We start from the raw sequence: 23,081 nt of genomic DNA, 5'->3' as shown, positions 1-23,081 counted from the left end.
TATGTTGTATAAGTTTTCAACCAACTGTATCAATTATAAGCTTAAGTGTTAATTATCATGTATTTAAAGAGATATTCTTGTTTTTTTTTTATGTTGATAAGTCATGTTTACTTAAGCCGAGTTAAAATTGAAATTCCAACTGTTTTTGAAGCAATGGAATGGTCTTTATTATAGGATTAGCATGGCCCATATAAGTTTGTGCTCGACAAATATAGCAAATAAAAAAAAGAAAAATGATCAAACATTTGTAATATTATATAAAAAAGTCTTAAAGATGTATTCATCTTTGTATTATTGACTGATTTATTGAGACAATTATTATTTACCATATATTTATGAGTTTTGCTCATTTTTTGTACATTTTTATTTGGCAATGGGACTCGAGAATTAAGATAAGAAATAAAAATCTTTTTTATATCCCTTTATGTCATATACCACCTCAAATTTCAAAATATATGTATCAATTGCTTTCAAATTTCTTGGTTTAAAGCGCTGCTAATAAGGTGACAAAACCCATCAAAGATTCCAGACTTATTTTGATATTTCCTGTCAACACGAAAGTGCTGACTACTGGGCTAGTGTTAACCTTTGGGACTTAATTTCAAATAGCAGTTGCCTAGACGCAATGGTTGTAAAACCTCATTAAAGGTACCTGTCATATGATTGTGTTCGTCAGATGCGTATTTTGTCTACATCAGATTCATCAGTGACGCCCGAATCAAACCAGTAATGAAATCAATACGAAGTTGAAGATCATTTAAAACAAAAAATGCCAGAGACTATACCTAGGGGCAGACTTTAGTGATTCAAATAATTCAACGTTTTATGAACAGTATTTACGTCAAGGATATTTCATGCCAAAAGTGCTGAATACTGGGCTGAAATATACGTCGAAAGAACCACATGTATATAAAGTGCTATTTTGATTTTGTAACAGAACAAGTTTACTGATTAAAGCTTCTGGGTTTACTTCTACCTTTGTACTTCGACCTTACTATATATATATAATATTCCAGTGACGATCCTTCTCGTTCAAAACACAGCGATGTTTAGAAGCGGCGGTTCAAGTTAAAAAATGTTTTCATAATAAACTCACGGATGTGAATGACAAGGGGATCAAACTCAAAAGTGTACAAGCCGTCAATAAGTCTATCAAAATCTTCAAACTAATTTAAACACGAATGACTCTTTCATTGCTTCTTACAATCTTACCACTTATTACAAAACGTACGCTTATTTAGAAATAAAAGGAATCGTGACATACATACAATCAAGAGGAAACATACTAAAGGAACGATTTTTTTATTATGTTGTATCCATAATACTACATGATTACAAATAGGATAATTGAGTTCAACAATTTCAGGATAGGACACATTTGTTTTTACGCTTTAATCTTATAACACCCTTTGATGCATTGCTCATGACACAACTTCCAGCCCCGCCTACAATTGCTCCAAATACAGGATTTCCAAAAAATAATCCACCAATTGCTCCAACTGTAGACCCGATTCCTCCTCCTACAAATGTTGCTTTCAAATAATCCAAGTTACTTCCTTGGCAAGCGATATTACGTTTGATCATTGCCCACTTCCTATTTCCCATAGACGAATTTGTGTCTGCCTCAATGCACTTCAATTGCAGTTGATCTGTAACATCGCGGAGTATTTCATTTGAATAGTATTCAGTTTTGTTTTTGGTAAGCAATTTCTCAACCATCTCTAAGAGCTCTATCCACTGGTTTTCGTTTTCCTGTAATGTATTATCGATAAAAAAACCATCTATTATCTATTTGGTAAAGAAAATCTCTCATCCATTTTGGAACTTCACATATAAACTCAGCTGTGGTTTTTGTAACTAAGCTGTCTTTTCCAGTAAAACATGCTATCACATGTTTAAGCGCATCACCAGTGAAAATGTCATGAAAATCCCTCAGCGTCTGTTCTTCTTCCTTTGTATATTTTTCTCTACAACTTAGGACGTAAAGAATCACGTGTGGACCAGGCGCTATCATCCCAAACGATTCAACTATTTCAAGTGCAACTTTCTCAACCAACTTCTTTGGATCTGTGTCAAAAAAACCTGGTGTATCAACAACTTCAATCACAGTTGTGTCATCCCACATCATTTGTGCTAGACCCCCTTTTTGAGTTATTGATGACGGACTTAGCCATGATCCAAAGCCGGTATATCCTATTATTGAGTTACCAACTGCGCGTTTTCCATTCCCAGTTCTTCCAACTAATATTATTCTGATTTTTCTTTCATATGCACGAGAATTCTCTTCCTAAAACAGGTTCGTTTTATTAGTATCATTGGTATTCATTTTCAGTTGGAGGAGTGTTTTATATTTGTTCAAAGTTAATAAAAAGATATTCAACAATGGACAATTTCCTATTCAATATATCAAGTCTGTATAGTCCCGAGACTTTAACAATTGCAAAATATCTAGCACACTATAATAGATCAATTTAGCAGAAGACGAAAACCGGCGAGGTGTATGCCTTTCATCGTCGGGTTTATAGCCAGAACGATTTTGAAAACGTTTAAAATGAAAAATATGTTGTAGCCATGGAAATTTTTGCTCAAACCATGTTCATTTAAAATCCGCGAAAATATACCCGCGCGAATAGCGTTTAACCAATAGTGATACAAAAGGTGTACTTTACTGTGCGATTCACGAATATTACTCCAACGCGAATAGAATATGTATTGAAATCAAGACAATATGCATATTTATAGAAGGTTTAATCACCTCATTGTTTTGATTATATATGTTTCTATGGTTATGATAACGAAAAAAGAAATCATAAATAAAAGTAAACGTAGACAAAAAATTAATTATAGGAATGTACAACATGCAAAAGCCAATATTTCAAAAGAGTTTCAAACACTACTCAGGAATATCGATTTTCTCTCTCGTCTAAATTAAACAAGACATGTGATGATTTTTCTTAATAATTATAACTTTTGATGAACTTGTGAAATGCATTAAGATTTTACCTAAATTTAGTGTGTGGAAGGAAACTCATAATGATTTACTCTAAAAGAGAGGCGAAAGATACCAAATGGACATTCAAACTCACAAGTCCAAGGCAAATATGATGATTTCAACTTTCCAACGGTTATCTTCCAATTCATAAGTAAATACATTCCAACTGCACCATTGCGTTTACATATCTTAACAAATTATACATATTCACACAATATAAATATTGGTGTACTCTTGACACAATAAAATTGAGAATGGAAATTGAGAATATGTCAAATAGACAACAACCCGACAAAAGAGTAGATAAAAGCGAACATGCTTTAACAGAGTCGAACGTCCGAAATCAACAACTTTTAAGTTTTACGGTCATTAACATGAATGGCTGACTGATACCATGTGCCTCAACTCAGTATTGACATATTTTCACGATTATTATCTTAAGATACAAGAAAAGTTTCTGATCTGTAAATGATCCAAATATGTCCTTTTCGCGAATTTAACATTCTCGCTAAGTGGAGATTCAGATTGGGCTTGATGCATTCATTGCAGGATACGCCTAACATAACGACGCATCCGGATTCGCTTTTTTGAAGTTCACGCGATTCCCTCGGTATATGTTTTTACATTGATTTGTTTTTTGAATGATTTTAAAATTGGTGTACCACTGTTGTCTCTAATCAAATCTAGACATTGAAAATGTGGGTAATAGTTTCGACAAAAGAGCTTAGTTCTTTTCCTGTTGTGAACTTTCCGTTTTTATATAGAAAAGGTCTAGCGGAACCAACACATAGAGTAAACATCTATCACTTAATGGCATACGATGCAATAATGATCTCACGGTGATTTTTTTACGAAAATTTGCGTACAAGCTATTATTCATCTAGTCAATTCAAGCATCTTCTTATTTATAAGTAACAATAAAAACTTTCATGGGCTACATTTAGATAGATGAGCTAGAAATTTTTGACATTTACTAAAGATTTCGTTTTCTTTGATATTTCTATCGTTTAGACAGACAAACATACTTTAATTTTAATGTTTCAAAAGATAAACACATGCAGATTTTTTATCAAAGATAAAAAATATCTTCTTTAGAAAAGTATGCTTCAAGGCAACAGTTCTTTGGAAATTATTTATTGCTAGCAAATTTACATACTTTTATAAAAAAAAACCGGCATTTTTTATTGAATGTATTTAACTTATTAAAAAAAAAAACTTCGGTGATTTGTTCATAAAAATATGAACAAATATATTTCATACATAGTCAAGGTAAATGTTATTTCAAAAAACAATGGCCTTTGTCCTCGTTTTTAAGCTAATGATTGAAATCACTTGTGAAATGCATCTTTTTCTGACATGTCACAGTTTGACGTCGTGAAAAATATCATTTTACGTTAGCAACGTCATAACCATCCCTGTAATTGTCTCATATGCCCTTAAATGGATTCCTGCGATCTTATTTTTCCTATTATAAATCATGAAATTTATTGGACGCCTTTACGACTTAGTTTATCGTTATGTATTATGTTTGTATAAGCTGACCACTGCTATGTTCTATTTGTCGTAGCCACATCCCTGTCTTCATTCCTATACAATACAGACAAATCGATTCACCATTGTATATGTACATGTCATAAGCAACACGACAAGCTCACCACTTGTTGAGTGAAAATTCAAAAATGGAAACAGCGCTTTACAAACTACTTCTCTAAAGTCTCTAGATTGAGAATCTTTCTACATGTGTGAAATTGTAATGATTTAACAGACAGCTCTAATGTAAGTGTATGATTAAGCAACAATTCGTTTCGTATTGATAGGTGTAAACATCTCACCTCTTCTTCGTACTTTCGTCTTCTAGGAACTGTAAATGAAGTAATTACAATAAATAGCGGAAAATACAGCATAGAATGATAACAATACATCTAATATGATTAATGATGATAATGAACTTTAACGAGTAACATCACAAACCACATGCCAACATAATTATATTTTTGGTTGCTCTGTAAGTACCATTCACGAAATCAAGGTCCAACATTTAAAAGGGTTCATATCAACTGATCATCTGTTTTGATGAGTAGGAACATTCATACAAAAGACGATCTGATAAAACAAAATTGAAAATATATCCCGCCGACACCAATTTTCAAAGTGAAAGTCCACATTGGAAATATTTAGGCCTCATGACATACATTATCGAATACTTCAGGGATGTTTTGTTAGTGGAAAACAGAAAACAAATTTAAAGTTTGAGAAATGTTTATTAGTGAGCAGGGGTGCTTCCAGTAATTTGTAACGGGGACAGTTTTACTTTTGGTAGTTTTGGATCTAGAAGTACAGTTCTTTGGGAGAGGGGGCTTATTCAGATAACATCCGATAAAAGAAATCACAGAATCAACACGAACATTAAAATAATCTGATAACGATGTAGATCCTGTGTCCACGGTCTGTGTTTCAATTAGATTTCAATAACTGATTGCAAGTTGCTAGAATTGAAACCACTATATATCCGCTACATGTTTTGCATGATCCCTGTTTATAATTGGAATCTTTAGCTAACCTTATAGCAAAAAATATTTACAGATCGACTTTAAAACATACTTGTGTTGAATTTGCTTCGCTCATGGCTTTATCAATAAATGATTGTATATCTACTGTATTTTCTTCATGTAATAGACTTCGATTTAAAAGGAAATTTTTATTACATGTTGAGATAACATATACAGTACCAATTTTTCAGCACCGGATGCGCATTTTGACAATAAATGTCTCCCTAGTGATGCGCGAGGTCAAAAGATTTAAAAAACAAAAATCTTATTAAAAATGGAGAGCTTATATATAAAAAAATACATGAAGTATAGCCAAAGCCGGGATAACATGCATCATCAATTATATTTGAATCATAAGGACAAATTAATTACTAGTGATAGCTATTGATAAATTAATCAAAATTTTAAAATTTAATCTTTATGATGCACCATTTTTAGCCAACCTCAATGGTGTCACGTTGACCAGTGACACATCTTTATCCGCCTCCGCAAGAGTACTTCAACATACTTGAAATTTAAAATGACAGTTATAATATTTTTAATTCTATTTTAATCGTTCTTGACATATGAAGTTATTACCTTCGGATTGTTGAATGGATAAATCATATTCTTCTTCTCCTTCTTCCATACCTAATTAATGTATAAAGTAAATTAAGATTAAAAGCATAAAACATTAGCTAAACTGTTTATGATTTTCTTTTCATATCCTTCAAATCTAAACACTTAAATGAAATAAAAAATCGTGAACTGTAATGATAAAGTATTCATTTGTACATTTCTCGCGAATGGATCCATGTTTATGTATTATAGATACAATAAATAAGCGTTGATTATTGAAAAAATACAACGAACTCTTCCATTGCGTCCATAACTTAAACTATTGTGTTGATGTCTTTTCACAATAAAAGCCTTTTCTTAATTAGAAGGTATTGTAAGGGAGTTGAAATAACCATGTTATCATATTCGACGATGCATTAAGGTGCTTACTTATTTGGGTTTTTAACGACCTCGACTGGCTATAAAGCCATCGCACAGTCGGTGTGCATCAGGGTGGCAGGGATGTCTTGCTCCATCTTGGATTTTGAAAAGTAGATAACAATCGGGCTAGATCGATCTTTACTGAAATGGGAAAATTTCGAGAGTAGTATGTAATTCATGTGTAACAATTTTCGTGTTAATATAGAAAATCATGTGTTTTATCGTATTTACGTTTGTATCTTACAAAAAAAAACCTGATTTTTTTGTTTGATTTACTTTTTTTCAACGCTGTCACGTAAGGAGAGGCAACTAAGATATAAGGGTAGATAACTCAGATAAAATAATTTTTATTATAGAATGTGTTGTGATTTTGCCTATTTTATTGTGTAGCAAGAAAACGAGTCCGGTGGCCCAATTTTTCTTTCCTTATCTGAAAGCATATTATAAAAACGATCTTCTCATATTTTATCTTTAAATTATGTGGTGTAGTTTTCTTACTATCACACAAAATTGGGTTTTCCATTCATAATTTATACAAAATCTGACAATATTGCACAACCCGTAGCATGAAATAACGCCCGGTGTCCAATTCTTTTTATTATATTTTGAAATAAAAATTCTATGGATTTTAATTTAGTCAATAAACGTCTGATTTTAAATTATTATGCATCTGAGTATTATCCGTTATTTACACAATAAGACATATTCGAACATGTCGAACTTATTTCTGAGTGTATATGACAAGTATGTTCCCGAAATTTCTAGCAAGAAAACTAATTCTAGGCGATTTGCTCGCATAGTGATTTGCGAATTAACACATGTAAAGAAATGTAGTAAGACAGATGTAATCATACTATATATATAAAACAAAAATGGACAAATTGAATGTAATACTTTCTTTTCATATAACTGAAATAGCCAATAATATTCCAATTTGAAAAATAAATGGGAAAACCAGTTATTCTTATAAAAATCCACAATAACATACAAAATAATAAAAACAGAAAAACTCAAGAAAATTGACAACAGAGAGAAAACAGAGATTAGAATCTAAACCGACACGTCTCTGCTTCTAAATTGACTCTATAACTCATTGATCTTAACCTCGCAGCTACCAATTAATACTAAACTGTTGTATAATATGTATTTATAAAGTTACAAGCCCTGTGTGTTCGTTGTACCGATATGTATCATATGTTCATTTATATATATAAAATACACATTTAAATTGCAACCCATTGGCAGCAGAGATGTTTCGTCAATGTGTTGATGTCAGGTACAAAATTCAGATTTCAAGAAGGGGTTTGATTCCCACTGAAGACATGTACAAATTGCAAAAGTTCAATTAGTTTTTCAATTAATTTCTTTAGTGAACAGAAATCAGTAAATTAGCAAATTCAAACTTAAACTTTGGCTTGAGATATAGCGGGAGGGTTGAGATCTCACAAAACATGTTAAACCCCGCCGCATTTTTGCGCCCGTCCCAAATCAGGAGCCTCTGGCCTTTGTTAGTCTTGTATGTTTTTTAATTTTAGTTCATTTATATGTTTTGGAGTTTAATGTGACGTTCATTTTCATTTAACTAGTATACATTTTGATTAGGGGCCAGCTGAAGCCCGCCTCCGGGTGCGGGATTTTCTCGCTGTGTTGAAGACCCATTGGTGGCCGTCGGCTGTTTTCTGCTGTTTGGTCGGGTTGTTGTCTCTTTGACACATTCCCATTTCCATTCTCAATTGTATTAAAGAAATTAGGCACACAAAAGAAACAATTGTATATAATTAATTCAATTTCACCGACAGATTTAGAAAGCGTAGATTCTAGAAAAGAATTCACGGTAAATGCATAGGCTGGACAATGGTTTAAGTATAACATATCAATCTTCATCCGTGCTATTGTATTATTAACCAGTCGTGATCCATATCCATATAATGTTATAACTGATCTATCGTGATCCATATCAAGGTATAATTGATCAATCTTGATCTTTGTTTATGTTATAACTGATCGTTTGTAGTTTGTGATAATGATTAATCATAATGCACGATGCTTGATAAATTGAATACTAGTAAAGTTAGTAGTAGAAGTATAATTTTTTATTTTTATTTTAAACAGGAATAGAAGTCAGAACACTTGAAGGTTGTCACTATTCATAAATTTTTTTGTTCTTGTTTTTGTTGGTTAGAAGTCATCGACCTCCTTAACCAACTAGTAGGAACAGATTAATAGAAAGATCAATCTTGTACAAACCATAGATAAATAGTCGGAAGTTGTTAGCATTCTTATTGTTTCTTATAGTCAATGTTTCAATATCTTTTCTTAACATTGAGGCAATGACCATCTTTTGTTGGAGCGTATTTTACAAAAGGAAGGTAAATGTGATATGTTTATAAAGTCTGGAAAAATGAGAAAACAAATCCTCAAACAATTTCATAATCGCACGTGCACAATTTCAACGTGTATGCATTTATCTTGTGCGATATCGATTACATGGGTTACAAACTGTAGAAAAAATTAATTAAAAAAAAATTAGGTATCCATTTTATAGCCCGTCCGCCCACAACCGCATTTGCTTTACCGACGAATATCACAATACTATAAGCCGGTTTTGGACTTCATCCGATACGTCCAATAATTAACATTGATTTTTTTTTGAAAACTCTGGTTTCCTTATGATATTTAAATTTTACGGACGCCATCACGAGTTGGTTGACCGTTTCACCAATAATAGCAGATATGTTTATTTGGTCGTAACTACAATCCCGTCCCCATTTCCCCGAATGTGACCTACCGAATTAAGACTTATTACCGGGTTTGTAATAACATGAGCAACACGAGGGATGCCACATGTGGAGTAGGATCTGATTACCCTTCTTGAGCACCTGTGATCACCCCAGTTTTTGGTGGGGTTCGTGTTGCTCAGTCTTTAGTTTTCTATGTTGTATTTTGTTTACTGTTGTTTGTCTGTTGGTCTTTTTAGACATGGTTTTAGACATGAGGTTGTCAGTTTATTTTTGACTTGCGAGTTTGAATGCCCCGTTGGTATCTTTCGCCTCTCTTCTACTTTTAATTGTTTTTAATTTAAATTTAAAAGATTGTTTGTCTCGAGAAAACACTCGTTTTTTTCTAAAAATGTGCAGGTAAGAGAGCGTCAGAAGTGAGAATTGGTCCGTGAGGTGCCTATCCTTACAATATTCTTTAGGAACAACTCAACGTTGTAAGAAACTTTTTGATCAGTGTAAAATGTCTTGCTGAAGAAACAGTTTAAAATAACCAAGTAGTAATTCGTAGATGAAATTTTAAATACATTAATTAAGGTCTAGTTTAAAATGTTTCAAACTTAAAATATATAAATGAAGTCGGTTCCATCTGGGTATCGTAAGATTATGTGAGCGTTAGACCAATGAATATAATTAACAATTCAGCAACCTGCATGGAGAAAGCTTCATTGAATGTGATACAAAGTGAGAACATCATATGTGTTTACCAACATATGAATAGCGTATGTGAATAGAAATTTCAAAAGCATTTAATTTACAAGAAACACAGTTCTTTGCTCATTTTCAAAAAAGGAAATTAAACTTGTTGCTATGGTGTTATAAAATTTGTCAAAGAAAGCTTTAATTGAATAATGTTAAAGTGGCATTTCGAAGTATTTGTGAAGAAAAAGATTAACCATTTACCTTGGCTTCTTTATTCGCTGGCAACTACGTTATCGTTTGAAGTGAAAAATATTAGAATCTACATATTAAATATATATAAAAAGATCACTGCTCAATAGGTTTTCCTCTGTCAACAGAATCTTAAATATATCATAATAAATGTACTGTATCAAATGCATAAATGAGATTTTATTTTGTGAACTACTCCTTACCAACTGTTACGCTTCGCATGCTATGTGGTGTAGAGACATGCATCATAAATTCAAGTTAAAAAACAAATTAAAAAAAAAAGAATTAAAAGCTTTCTTTGACAAATTTCATACTTACTTCATTACAACAAGGTTATATTACATTTCCCGAAAGAGAGCACAAAGGTGCATGTGCAGCTTCCCATATTAGGTGTAATACCCCCATTGATTTTCCCCTATTAGTCTTTGTTAAATTTGCACTTTTCAAAAAATTGTGCAGAATTTATCTTTGTTTCAAATAACGAAATACTTGGCATGAGTAAAGTTTTATCCTGTCCAGTACTATAGACAAAATTTCACAAAACATTTCATTGCATATAAGAACATAACCATCACTGGAAGTTAACCAATCAAATTTTCACCTCTTTTTTACCTGTGTACAAGCTTTAGTAACCATGTAACCTCAAGTTTCCAAAATATTCTATAAAAAATTTTCAAATTTTGTCCACTAAAACATTCGAAATGGTGTCTGTAATATTCTTTACTTAAATACATCATTTAGACTATCATTATGTACAAAAAAGTTAACTGAAAACTAAACATAGTAATACAAATAAGTTAAAAAATACTAACCTCAAATTTAACTCAAAAAGTTTTAACACGTCAACTCTTTCCTGAATAGTGTTGCTTTTAATCTATGTATTACTTTTGTAAACCTGTACTTCCATGCAGAACAAGTATTTATCGATAATCGATATGGTTGCCACACACCAAAACACTTGTTTAATATTGTTTAAAGTTGATCGAAGCCTACATTTACATGTGTGTACTATGCTCTTCAACTTCTTATTTTGTTTGTCCTTTTTAACTTTGTGGTTCGAGCGTCTTTTGTAGGAGAAACGCGTCTGGCGTACAAAATTTAAATCCTAGTATATATAATGAGTTTGTCTAGTAATTAACTTAGGTTAAAATTAAAAAGGTTCAGCAGTTTCAGAAGAGAACATATTTGAAAAGGTCAACGACGAACGGACAAAGAATAGTCAAACATTCTCATTTAAAGTCAATTGAAAAAAAAGCAGATCTAAACAACCTGAGCATTTTTACCAATTCTATGACTTTTGCAAATAATCGGACAAAACTAAATTTTTAATATATGTTCTATTTTATTCATGGCGGCTATGTTTGTTGACTGGCTGGAATACAAAAACACACACTTTGTCATCGATTATCTCAGGATCATTCACCATAAGTTTGTTTGAAATGGTTACAGAAGTTTTAGAGGAGAAGAACTTCGAATAGGTTTACGAGGTGTAATACCACCATTGATTTTCTTTGTTAAATTTGCACTTTTTAAAAATTTGTGCAGAATTTATCTTTGTTTCAAATAAAAAAAATACTTGGCATGAGTAAAATTTTATCCTGTCCAGTACTATAGATCAAATTTTAAATAACGTTTCATTGCATATAAGAAAATAACCATCACTGGAAGTTAACTAATCAAATGTTCACCTCTTTTTTTACCTATGTACCAGCTTTAGTATACATGTAACCTCAAGTTTCCAAAATAATCTATAAAAACACCAAATAAAAAAATAATGGTGCTTTGAAACACCCAAGATATATGTTTATGACCCCGAAATTTTTTACTGCAATGAAATGTAGTATTAATTTCCTACAACTGTCAAATTCAAGGGAATATTTTTTCCCGATCCTTTTTCGTATGCATCCGGATGTTACGTACTATGATTTGGTGGTATTACACCTTACGACGGACGCCAAGTGATTTGAAAAGCTCATATGGTCTTTTACATCTTGAAAATGTTATTTAAGTGAGTATTAGTGAAATTGTTATATTTTCAAAGAAAAAATTCCAAAAAAAATTTCCCAAAATATAAAAAAAGTTCTGATTAAGATTAAATTTTGCACTCGTTCCGTTTATTGGTAACGTTTGATCTTGTCAGTGTTTATGGACGTCTGCTTTTGAGTATGCAAAATAATGTATAATAAAATTTACAAAATATTTGTAATTTAGTGGAAATAATATCTGATAAATTTGCCAGGAAAATGCAAGGAATTTAACACATACTTTTACGGAATAGTTTATGAAATTGTTTTTCTTAAAGACATCGTTTAGATTATCAATATTATGCAAGAAAAAATAATGAAAGCTAAACATAATAAAATAATAATCAAAATGATTTAAAAAATACTAACCTTCAAATTTCAATTACAAAACTTTTATCTCATCAATTTCTTTCTGAAAAACCTACAGATGAATTACAATTTTTCAAACTGGATCGGTTTCATCCTGGTTTGGCAACTTTTTATTTTTGTATTAACAATTATTGTAGCGGTACTTTTTTTTCAAATTACAAAATAATTGCTATTTGGTCGAAATATTTTATAAATATGTCTGTCAAATGCATGGAATTTAACAAATATGTTAATGGAGTAGTAGTGTGTGACGCACAGTTCGTAATTCTATTATGCTGTTTTTGTGTACTGTCCTAAATTATTTTAGGTATTCGTTGTTATTCTGTGGTTAACATGTCAAAATGTAATATTATATTATTTATTTTTGTATTTCTCTGTCCAGAGTGTTCTTGCATTTATTTGTACTGTATTCCTGTCGTGTAATGTTGTCATTTTAGCGGTATATTTAACATTGCCATAAAGCGCGAGGTTTGGCTAGCCACAAAACCAGGTTCAGCCCACCATTTTTACTTAAAATGTCCTGTACCAAGCCTGGAATATGGCAGTTGTTATCTAATAGTTCGTTTCTATGTATGTTGCATTGTCGTTTGTTTTTTGTTGCACTTCAGTGTTTCTGTTGTTTCGTTGTTTTCCTCTTATAGTTGATGTGTTTCCCTCGGTTTTAGTTTGTAACCCTGATTTGTTTTCTCTCAATCGATTTATGACTTTTGAACAGCGATATACTACATTATAACTGTTGCCTTTATTTATGTAATTGTTTTCTTTAAAGACATCTTTGAGATTATCAATATTATGCAAAACGAATTTAAACTTAACTGTGACAATATAAAATAATAATACGAATGATTTAAAAAATACTAACCTCAAATTTCACTTACAAAAATTGTATCTCGTCAATATCTTCATAAATAGCGACACTATTCGATCATGAAATACTGTTTTAACGTGTAACTCTATACAGAATGTATTGATTTATACTTGTGGTTGCTAAACAACAAAATAATGTTTTATCTTGTTTTATAGTTTATTGAAGTTTGCATTACTCTAAGTCAATAGTTGCATGTGTCTAGTTTATTATCATATATAATCCATCATTTATCCGAAACCTGAGTTGCAAATTCAAACATTTGTCTAGATCGGGCATAGGACGAATTACAATGCAATGTACTGCATTATATTACAATTACTTTGACAAAACAATGCATTAAATTACAATTACAATTACATAAAATTGAGAATGGAAATGGGGAATGTGTCAAAGAGACAACAACCCGACCATAAAGCAGACAACAGCCGAAGGCCACCAATGGGTCTTCAATGCAGCGAGAAACTCCCGCACCCGGAGGCGTCCTTCAGCTGGCCCCTAAACAAATATGTGTATTGCATTTATCAAAGTAATGCATCAAATTACAATTACTTTTGCAAAGTAATGCATTGAATTACAAATTTCATTTGTAAATTTTATTATCAAGTGAAAAGAAAAATCAAACATTTTGAAAAACAAATGAAGTCACAAAAGATTCTAGCATATATAGTAACTGTTCCATGTATTAAATTTAAGTATACATGTAAAAACTAACCTAAAAAGTCTATTCAATACGACTATTATATTTTAACATCATAAGGGTTTCGAAGGTTTCATGATGATTGATATTTCTGACTACCCGACAGTTTCACAAAACCTATTAAAGTTGATTGCTCTTCTATCTTTGGTTTCAATGTTTAAATGTATACATCTCTGTGTTTTCTCATAAAAGAAATTACAGAGATGAAGTTCAATACTTATTTTAACTTTCATGTTAACTTTACTTTTATTCATATGCATTTGTTTTTTTTTAATTTCAATCAAAATATTTACTGAGAATTTCTTTCCTAATTATATAATAAACATAGAGCTTAATTTATGACCAAGTGGCAAAATGGTGAAAAGATTGATTGTAAAACAAACTAATTAGTGTTTTAAAACAATGTTTAATTATCTATTATTTAATAATGTGATCTTTTGACAACAATGGAACACTTTTACAGTAATGCTTTTCAAATATCAATCTTTTCATGCAGGAAAATGTATAAAATAAAATGATATAAAACAAAAGAGAACTCAATCTGATATACAGTGTTGTGTTCTTCATTTAGAATTGTAATTTGGTCATGGTAGTATTTATACCACATTATTTTTTTCTTTTCAAGTTCTACCTAGGTATGAAAAATAAATAGAAAATAGAAAATCAATATTCAAATGATTATGTTCTTAGTTAATCAAAAAATCTTAATTTCTGCTTTAGTTTAATCTCAAACAATCTGCGAAAGATATATAGCATGTATAGTATGTGAAAAAAGTAATGTCATGTAATGCAAAAGAGAGACGAAAGATACCAGAGGGACAGTCAAACTCATAGATCGAAAACAAACTGACAACGCCATGGCCAAAAATAAAAAGACAAACAGACAAATAATAGTACAGATGACACAACATAGAAAACTAAAGACTAAGCAACACGAACCCCACCAAAAACTGGGGGTGATCTCAGGTGCTCCGGAAGGGTAAGCAGATCCTGCTCCACATGTGGCACCCGTCGTGTTGCTTATGTTATTACAAATCCGGTAAATAGTCTAATTCGGTAGGTCACATTAGTGATAAGGGAAGGGTATTGTAGTTACGATATAAGGAACATATCCGATATCATCTGTAACGGTTATTCCATAATGGTCAACCAACTCGTGATGGCGTCCGTAAAATTTACGAAGGGATGATTTCAACTTCACTATTTGGAGCTCTTGGTTTAATAGCTTCCTTGTGAGCAGCAATCCTCTATCAAGGAAATCATGATAGGAAATACAAGCCCGGGAATATCGTATCAATTGGGAGATATATACTCCGTTTGCAGGCGCTGCTGGAATGTTGCTACATAGAAATGGAAAGTTCACAATTGGGAAGCTGAAGTCATCTCTTTTGTCGTAAAGTTTTGTTTTCAACCGACCCTCATTGTCAATTTCTAGATGTAAGTCAAGATATGAGGCAGACTTAACTGTATCTGTAGTATCCTTTATCTGTAGTTCGATGGGATAGATTCGTTCAACATAGTCACCAAATTTTGAATTATTTAGTGAGAGAACATCATCTTTATAGCGGAACGTAAAGTTAAAGGATATTGCTAACTTCTTATCTTTCTTTCTAAGAAGTTCCTGTATGAAGTCAGCCTCATAATAATAAAGAAACAAGTCGGCAAGAAGAGGGGCACAATTGGTTCCCATTGGAATTCCGACAGTCTGTTGAAAAACACGTCCTCCAAACTTAACAAGTATGTTGTCAATCAAGAAATCAAGCATCTTGATAATGTCAGTTTCAGAGAATTTTTTGTTTGAATCAGAGTGATTCTTTACAAAGTAGGATTTATCCCTCCCCAAGACAAGATACTTGTATCTACGTTCGCCATTCTTTTTAATGAAACAAAGTAATACCAACTCTTTCAATTTGTCTTTTAGTTTGGAATGGGGAATACTTGTGTAAAGTGTAGAAAAGTCAAATGTTTTAATACTATTGCAAGATGAGAGAGTCTTAGATTGTATGTACTCTAAAAGATCTTTGGAATTTTTTAGTATCCAAATCTGATTCACGCCACCTCTAGAATAGGCAGTTTCACAATAACTTTGGAGCCCGTCTTTGATTGCTGATAAAAATAGATGTTAATAATTTAGAAAGAGGTTTCGTGGAGCACTCGGAAGACCCAGAAATATACCGTTGTTTGTAAGGACACTTATGTAGTTTAGGCAGGGTTTAAGCTAGGATTTTGAGGGCTTTAGTCACTTTTGCGCGGGATGAAAATCAACCTTATTTTGAGTAGCAGCAAGGGACCTAGGATGTATATTACTATCTATACATCTTTGTCAGACTTTGAAGGACTTAGGCATACTAGGCAGTTACTGCATGATTTGACTGATGTGGCACTTTAATACGAAGATTAGGATATAAGATCTAGAAATCTAGTTCACAAATTCACTTCAGTTAGTTTCAGGGTACATTCCTAAAGTTGGGATCCATTTTTTTTAAACCAGGAATCACAGCATAAATGAACTTGTAAGGACTATTTCACTGCATTATTCATACTCATTATCCTTAAAAACGTTTTAAAGCGATATTTAGAATTAATTCTATAAAGTTGGAACCAAGGATTTGTACAAATCCTTATTGATACAATTCTAATGACTTTAAATTGTAAATTTATCATGAATAGATCACGTTTACTTTCGATTTCCAAATGAAATGAAAACGGGAAGTGACAAGTGGATAATAAATTCAGAATGAATCCGGATTCATCTACGGATTGGTTCGTGTTTATAAAAGGCAGGAAATTATCATTTTTTAAATTAAATTTGCTAAATAAGAACTATATTTGTCTCTCTCGTTTAGTTTGATACTTAATTATTTCGTATTTTACGTTTAAGTGTCTTTAAATTCATAAGAATACTTTCGCGCATGCGCAGTTCTTCGTAAAGGAAGCACCTGTTTGACTCGTGAAACATTTCTGAATCGGAATGGTCGAAAGTTTTTGATTAAAAGTTATATCAAATATGACGAAAATACGTTCATTTGACGAAACGACGACAAGCGAACTGCAAATTGTGATCGTTTTGAGAAATATTGAAATTAAAATGCGAACTGTCCGAGGGAAAACTCAAATGACGAAACTTCGACAAACGAACTGCAAATAATTGTGCACGTTTGATAAATATTGAAATTAAAATGCCGACTAACTGCTTTTACTGGGGAAAATAATTATGATGATCAATTATGAGGTTGATAAATAATTAACGGATTAGTGACCCATCCGATGGCGATAAGCGGATTATCTGTAATCACAACTTATAACACCTGTTGTAAATGTTAATTAGCTGAGAGTCATAAACTTGTCAGAAACAATAAGACAGGTAGAATTATAGTATTTTCATGCGAAAATATTTTTACTCTTTCCAAATTTTAGTGACGAAATTGATTTGGAATACTTTCGTCATTTTGAAAACCGTTTCGTAAATGACGAAAATGACGAGCGCTAGCAAAATCACTGAGTTTAGGTATCCAATACAGTGATGGAAGATCCAGTTCTTCATCTTTGGTTGAAATTCCAAAGGAACATAGAACAGACCTATGATTATCCAGGATTTCCTCTTTGGTAAGTGTTGTGAGTGTATATGTTGAGTTTCCAAATGAATTGTCAATACCTAATTCATTTATCAAGCAGTTTATGTGATGATATTTACACACAAAAACGATGTTGTTTGGGGCTTTATCTGCGGGGACAACAACATATCTGTCATGGAGGTAGGACAAGTGTTTTGCAACATTTGGGTCTTTAAAAATTGACGTAACGTGGGTATTGATAGACCCATTTAGTTTTTTAATTCGGATTTGTATCAACGACCTCACAGCCTTAATCCATTCGGAGAAGAGTATCTACGTCTTCTTTCTCGCGTTTAGCCCATTGCCTGGCATAATCCTCGACTGAATCCATCAGTATTTTGAAGTTGTATTTCCAATTGATGGATTTAGGCTCACGATATTTCGGACCTTTGGATAACAAATTTCGCAGGGAAGTGTTATTGACAATGTTGAGGTCTCCGGTAATAACGTGGCCAGCCGAATTATATGTGAATTGGGATCTAGCACAGGTGCAATCAGGAGGTTTAGACTTGAAGTCGTCAATGTTGAGATCCTGCAAAACGTGTTTGTAATTGCAAAATATTAGTTGCAATTGGTTTGGTATAGGTAAAAGAAATTATTGGTACAGACTGATCTTTAAAATAAGGAGGTATTTTCGACTGAACTAATTTATGATGAAGGATATTGCCTAAGTTGACGCCATCGAGACCTTTGTTGGCAAAGGAAAATTTAAGAAAAGATCTTTTCTCTTTTTCATCTTTTCCAATGCGAACTGGTTTGAAAAGTCTGTGACTTGCAATATCCGAAATGATAGATGTAAGTTTGTATTGGTTTGAATGAGGGTTTGTAACAGTGGTTTCCAAACATATATTGGACAGAGAATGAAGTTTTGAAAGGGGTAATGAATAAAGTTTCGTGCGAATGTGATGAATACCTAACGACTTTTGTATAAATGGCAGCAAGTCATTAATAGAGACATCATGCAAAGTAGGTGATGTATAATGACGATGACCATGACTGCGTCTACGTCGAGGAGTAGAGTTGAAAATATCCATCACATTCACCGAGCTATAGGAAGGACTAGATAGAATACCTATACCATCAATTTTGTCATTGCAACCATATGGTGTCGCAGTTCCCAATTGTCGAATCCAGTAGTCCTCAATGTAATGCATGAAATTACACAACATTTTGCATTACAATTACAAATTTCCATTACCTAATGCCTAGTGTAGATCTGATAATACTAAATACATTTTTATCTAAACATTTCCCTACAAAGTCAAATCTTCAGTTTTCTCAGTATGTTTAACTGTTTTGCAACACTGGTAATCAAATTGTCAATATGGCTATTCCACAGAGCAGCAGAGCAAAACGTTAACCCAAGATGTTTGTGGCATTTTGTAACAGGAATTTCTTTTTTTATTTGAGGATAATTGAAGAGCTGGTGTGTCATTATTTGAAGAAAAAAATCTTTGTTTTTGTTTTGTCTGGATTAAAAAACATCGGTTAGATAATTAAGTGTCGATAAAGGCAAACAAGACAAAGATAAATGAAAAATAAGCATAATAACATAATGACACAAAAATTATAAAATAAATACCTCAAATTTAACTCACAAGAATTGTAACTCGTCAATGTCTTCCTGTGAAGTGATGTGCTTTTCAATTACGTTCTACTTTTTTAAACTGAAGAAGGAAGTATTGATTTATAGATCCGGTTACTATATAAAAGATAAAATTTCACACCAAAACCTGTCCCAACTTGTTCAAAGTTGATTGAAGTGCATTAAATATTTGTCATACGTGTTTGCTGGTAATAGAGTAACCTTCTCAAAAGAGCCCGTGTCGCTCACCTGTGCATCTTCAACAATGCCATCTTTCCAACATTGAAAACAAAACTATGATTTGTGACTAAAATCTCTTTTATATTGAATTATCTTATATTGCTCATCGCTTTTTTTATGTTTTGCAGTGTCTTTCATATATATTGTATATATATAATTCGTCTAAATATCAGTCCAACAATGTTAGATCTGTAAATTTGCGGAAGCAAATTTCTTGTTCTTCCCTTGCCGGGATTCGAACTCATGCTACTGAGAAATCGTGGCACCAAATCGCCTTGCACTATGCCCGACGCGCTAGACCACTCGACCACCTAGGTTCTTCTATAAGGTCGAACAACGGATGTTCTTAAACCCTGCTGACTGCCATTGGCGATTGCCAAATAAACGGATCACCAGATGTAACAAAATGGATCTTAATCATTAATTTAATACCAAACAGAAAACAATAAACTTGCAGAAAAGATGGTATACCGCAAAAAAAGGTGCACAAATTAGTACACCATATCCTGATTTCGACTATAAATGTCTCTTCAGTGATGTTAAGAATCTCAACAGTATTTGGAAGTCCATATAATTTAAATCAATTGAGGATAGACTATTGAATTTTGAAGAGTCAAAATAGGATGAACGGATCGTATAAACCCGAAGTCAAATATAATACAAGCCCAAACGAAAAAGAATAAACAAGTCTAAATTGAAAAACAACGTTCAAACCTATATATATGATTGCGTTGGATAAAAACCGCAATTTTTATACGTGTGCATGCAAAACAAATTTCTTGGTAGAGGGGTCTAAATACAGCACAAACAACATTTTCAAAAAGACCAAAAAAGTGAAAAAGTATATTTTAACAAAACGCATTTGACATATATACATGTATCATAGTTTTAGACCAAAACTCAAAAATGTGTAAAAATGGTCATTCAAGAACAAAAACTCCTATAAGAAAAGAGGGACGAAAGATACCAGAGGGACAGTCAAACTCATAGATCGAAAACAAACTGACAACGTCATGGCCAAAAATAAAAAGACAAACAGACAAATAATAGTACAGATGACACAACATAGAAAACTAAAGACTAAGCAACACGAACCCCACCAAAAACTGGGGGTGATCTCAGGTACTCCGGAAGGGTAAGCAGATCCTGCTCCACATGTGGCACCCATCGAGTTGCTTATGTAATTACAAATCCGGTAAATAGTCTAATTCGGTAAGTCACATTCGTGAAAAGGGAAGGGTATTGTAGTTACGACATAAGGAACATATCCGATATCATCTGTGAAACGGTTATTCCATAACGGTCAACCAACTCGTGATGGCGTCCGTAAAATTTACGAAGGGATGACTTCAACTTCACCATTTGGAACTCTTGGTTTAATAGCTTCCTTGTGAGCAGCAATCCTCTATCAAGGAAATCATGATAGGAAACACAAGCCCGGGAATATCGTATCAATTGGGAGATATATACTCCGTATGCAGGCGCTGCTGGAATGTTGCTACATAGAAATGGAAAGTTCACAATTGGGAAGCTGAAATCATCTCTTTTGTCGTAAAGTTTTGTTTTCAACCGACCCTCATTGAAGAGTCACCAAGCAAGGGTAGTAACAACTCGACTCCGTTCGTCCGAAAAACCTTGGGTAGATCAATTTTGTCAAAGTGTTCATAGAATCAATGAAATGGATTGATAAATGTTGAGTTGCAGCGTATACGCAATTTTTAGATTTGTCATGCATGCACGGTTACTTTTTGTTTATAGATCGTTTGAAATTTTACAACACTCATTGAATACGGAAATTTTTTGTCAAACTTTTCTTCTATGTAAACGAATAAGTGTATAATTATATCACTACTCTAAAAGTGGCGCTACATTGGATTCAACTTGTCCGTCCGTCCATCAGTTCATCCAACACATATTTCCGTCACCATTTTTCCAGGTTCTATACTGAACGAAATGACTCATATTCGGTCTGCAGGTTAGCAGTGATGAGTTGTAGCGCGTGAAAACTTTTCGGATCTGTCGGACACCAATTACCTGTTTGCCGTTTCTTTAATTTTTTCAAGGCGTTGAATGAACTTATAATTTTTCGTTACACCTTCCTCAAAACTACAAAATAGAATGGATATGTTAGACATCTATTTCCTGTCTTACGATACTTTCAGCTTTGGGTGAGGTAATTCTTATCACTACAAAACGTGCATTCTTGTTTGATCTTGAGCTTAGTAATTTCAACATATGTCGTGCAGTGCAGCTACTTCTTGTTTGCTGATAGTTTGACATTCAACAAAACTTATTGTACACGGAAAAATTTCGTCAATCTTTTCTTGTGTCGTCTTCTATGGACGCAAATAGTTTTTATTTTATTTTATTGTATACATCAACCTTGTCCGTCACACTTTTTTCAAGAACTACTACACAACATTAGTTTGAATTTGGTCAACAGATAATAAAAGTGATACGTTGTAACATACGTACGCCTTTTTGATCTGTTGGATACCAACATCATGTTTTTTTCGATATTTGCAACTACGAGTGTGGTATGCGTAAAAGACAATAATTGCATAGGTTCTAGTTTACCAATTATTATACACGTAAAAGCAAGCGACGTTTTGCGCGGTGAATACACTTTTTTGTCATTATTTTTTATTTACAAACCGATTCTTATAGAAAAACCCAACTAAAAATCTATCAATAAGAAATAATTGTATAATATTTTATGTCTCTGACAGTAATTACGAAAACAAATAAGAACACACTCGTCGCATTTTATCATTTCAATTAGATATAGCATACGATGAGGACATATTCATAAGACTGCAGCGGCGGATCTACACATTTTTCAGGGGGTGTCACCAATACTTACTTTGAAAATGTTCCATTTTGTTTATTTAGTATTTAGTTGACGAAGGTATTATCAACGCAAATGGTAATCCAGAGTTTACAAAAATGATTCCTCACTGAACGTTAAAAATATACAATACAATACAAATAGTTTATTTATGTCTTTTCATTAATATTACAAAACATAATCGGTACAAGGACATCACATTTACTAAATTTTATCATTGATACAAGGACATCATTCGTAAATATAAATCAACATGCAGACATCTCATATGTTCAGGTATTTAACATCCAATCTTTTTTGTAATATTCTTAATGTCGGCATTCACCTCAAAAGCTAACCAAACCTTTGAACAGACTTATTCAGAAGGGATATAGTTACGATAATGTTGTCCGGTAATTAAGGATTGCATATGTTGGTATTAATATTGGTTCACTCATAGGGTCTTTGCATCGGAAATAAAAACATTTATTCCAAAACCAGTTGTCGGCATCATACGGGTTATGTTCTTCTCATATATTTTATGATGGTATGATTCTAAACCCCTAACGGGAGGGATTGTGCTTAATTTTCATTCGATGAAGACATAATCTTTCAATCAGTTGATGTCTGGAGCTGGCATGTCAGTAACTGCTTGTAGTGCTTTGTTAAT

The 23,081-nt window shown here is 32.6% G+C and overlaps 1 protein-coding gene across 1 annotated transcript; it reads right to left on the bottom strand.

The window, feature by feature from the left end:
* Window positions 1–1,306: 1,306 nt before the first annotated feature.
* On the bottom strand, window positions 1,307–19,406 carry LOC127710820 (uncharacterized). Its single transcript, XM_052216781.1, has 4 exons — window positions 19,342–19,406; window positions 6,121–6,171; window positions 4,825–4,853; window positions 1,307–2,287 (listed from the first exon to the last, which is right to left on the bottom strand). Exons 2-4 carry the CDS (start codon window positions 6,167–6,169, stop codon window positions 1,763–1,765), a joined length of 603 nt encoding a protein of 200 aa, XP_052072741.1. The 5' UTR covers window positions 6,170–6,171; window positions 19,342–19,406; the 3' UTR covers window positions 1,307–1,762.
* Window positions 19,407–23,081: the final 3,675 nt, after the last annotated feature.

This window comes from Mytilus californianus, unplaced genomic scaffold (assembly GCF_021869535.1).
Source record: "Mytilus californianus isolate M0D057914Y unplaced genomic scaffold, xbMytCali1.0.p SCAF_8, whole genome shotgun sequence".
In the NCBI taxonomy this organism is placed as follows: Eukaryota; Metazoa; Mollusca; class Bivalvia; order Mytilida; family Mytilidae; genus Mytilus; species Mytilus californianus.
The sequence above is the reverse complement of the archived record's forward strand: the minus strand, read 5'-3'. Positions and strand labels throughout refer to the sequence as shown.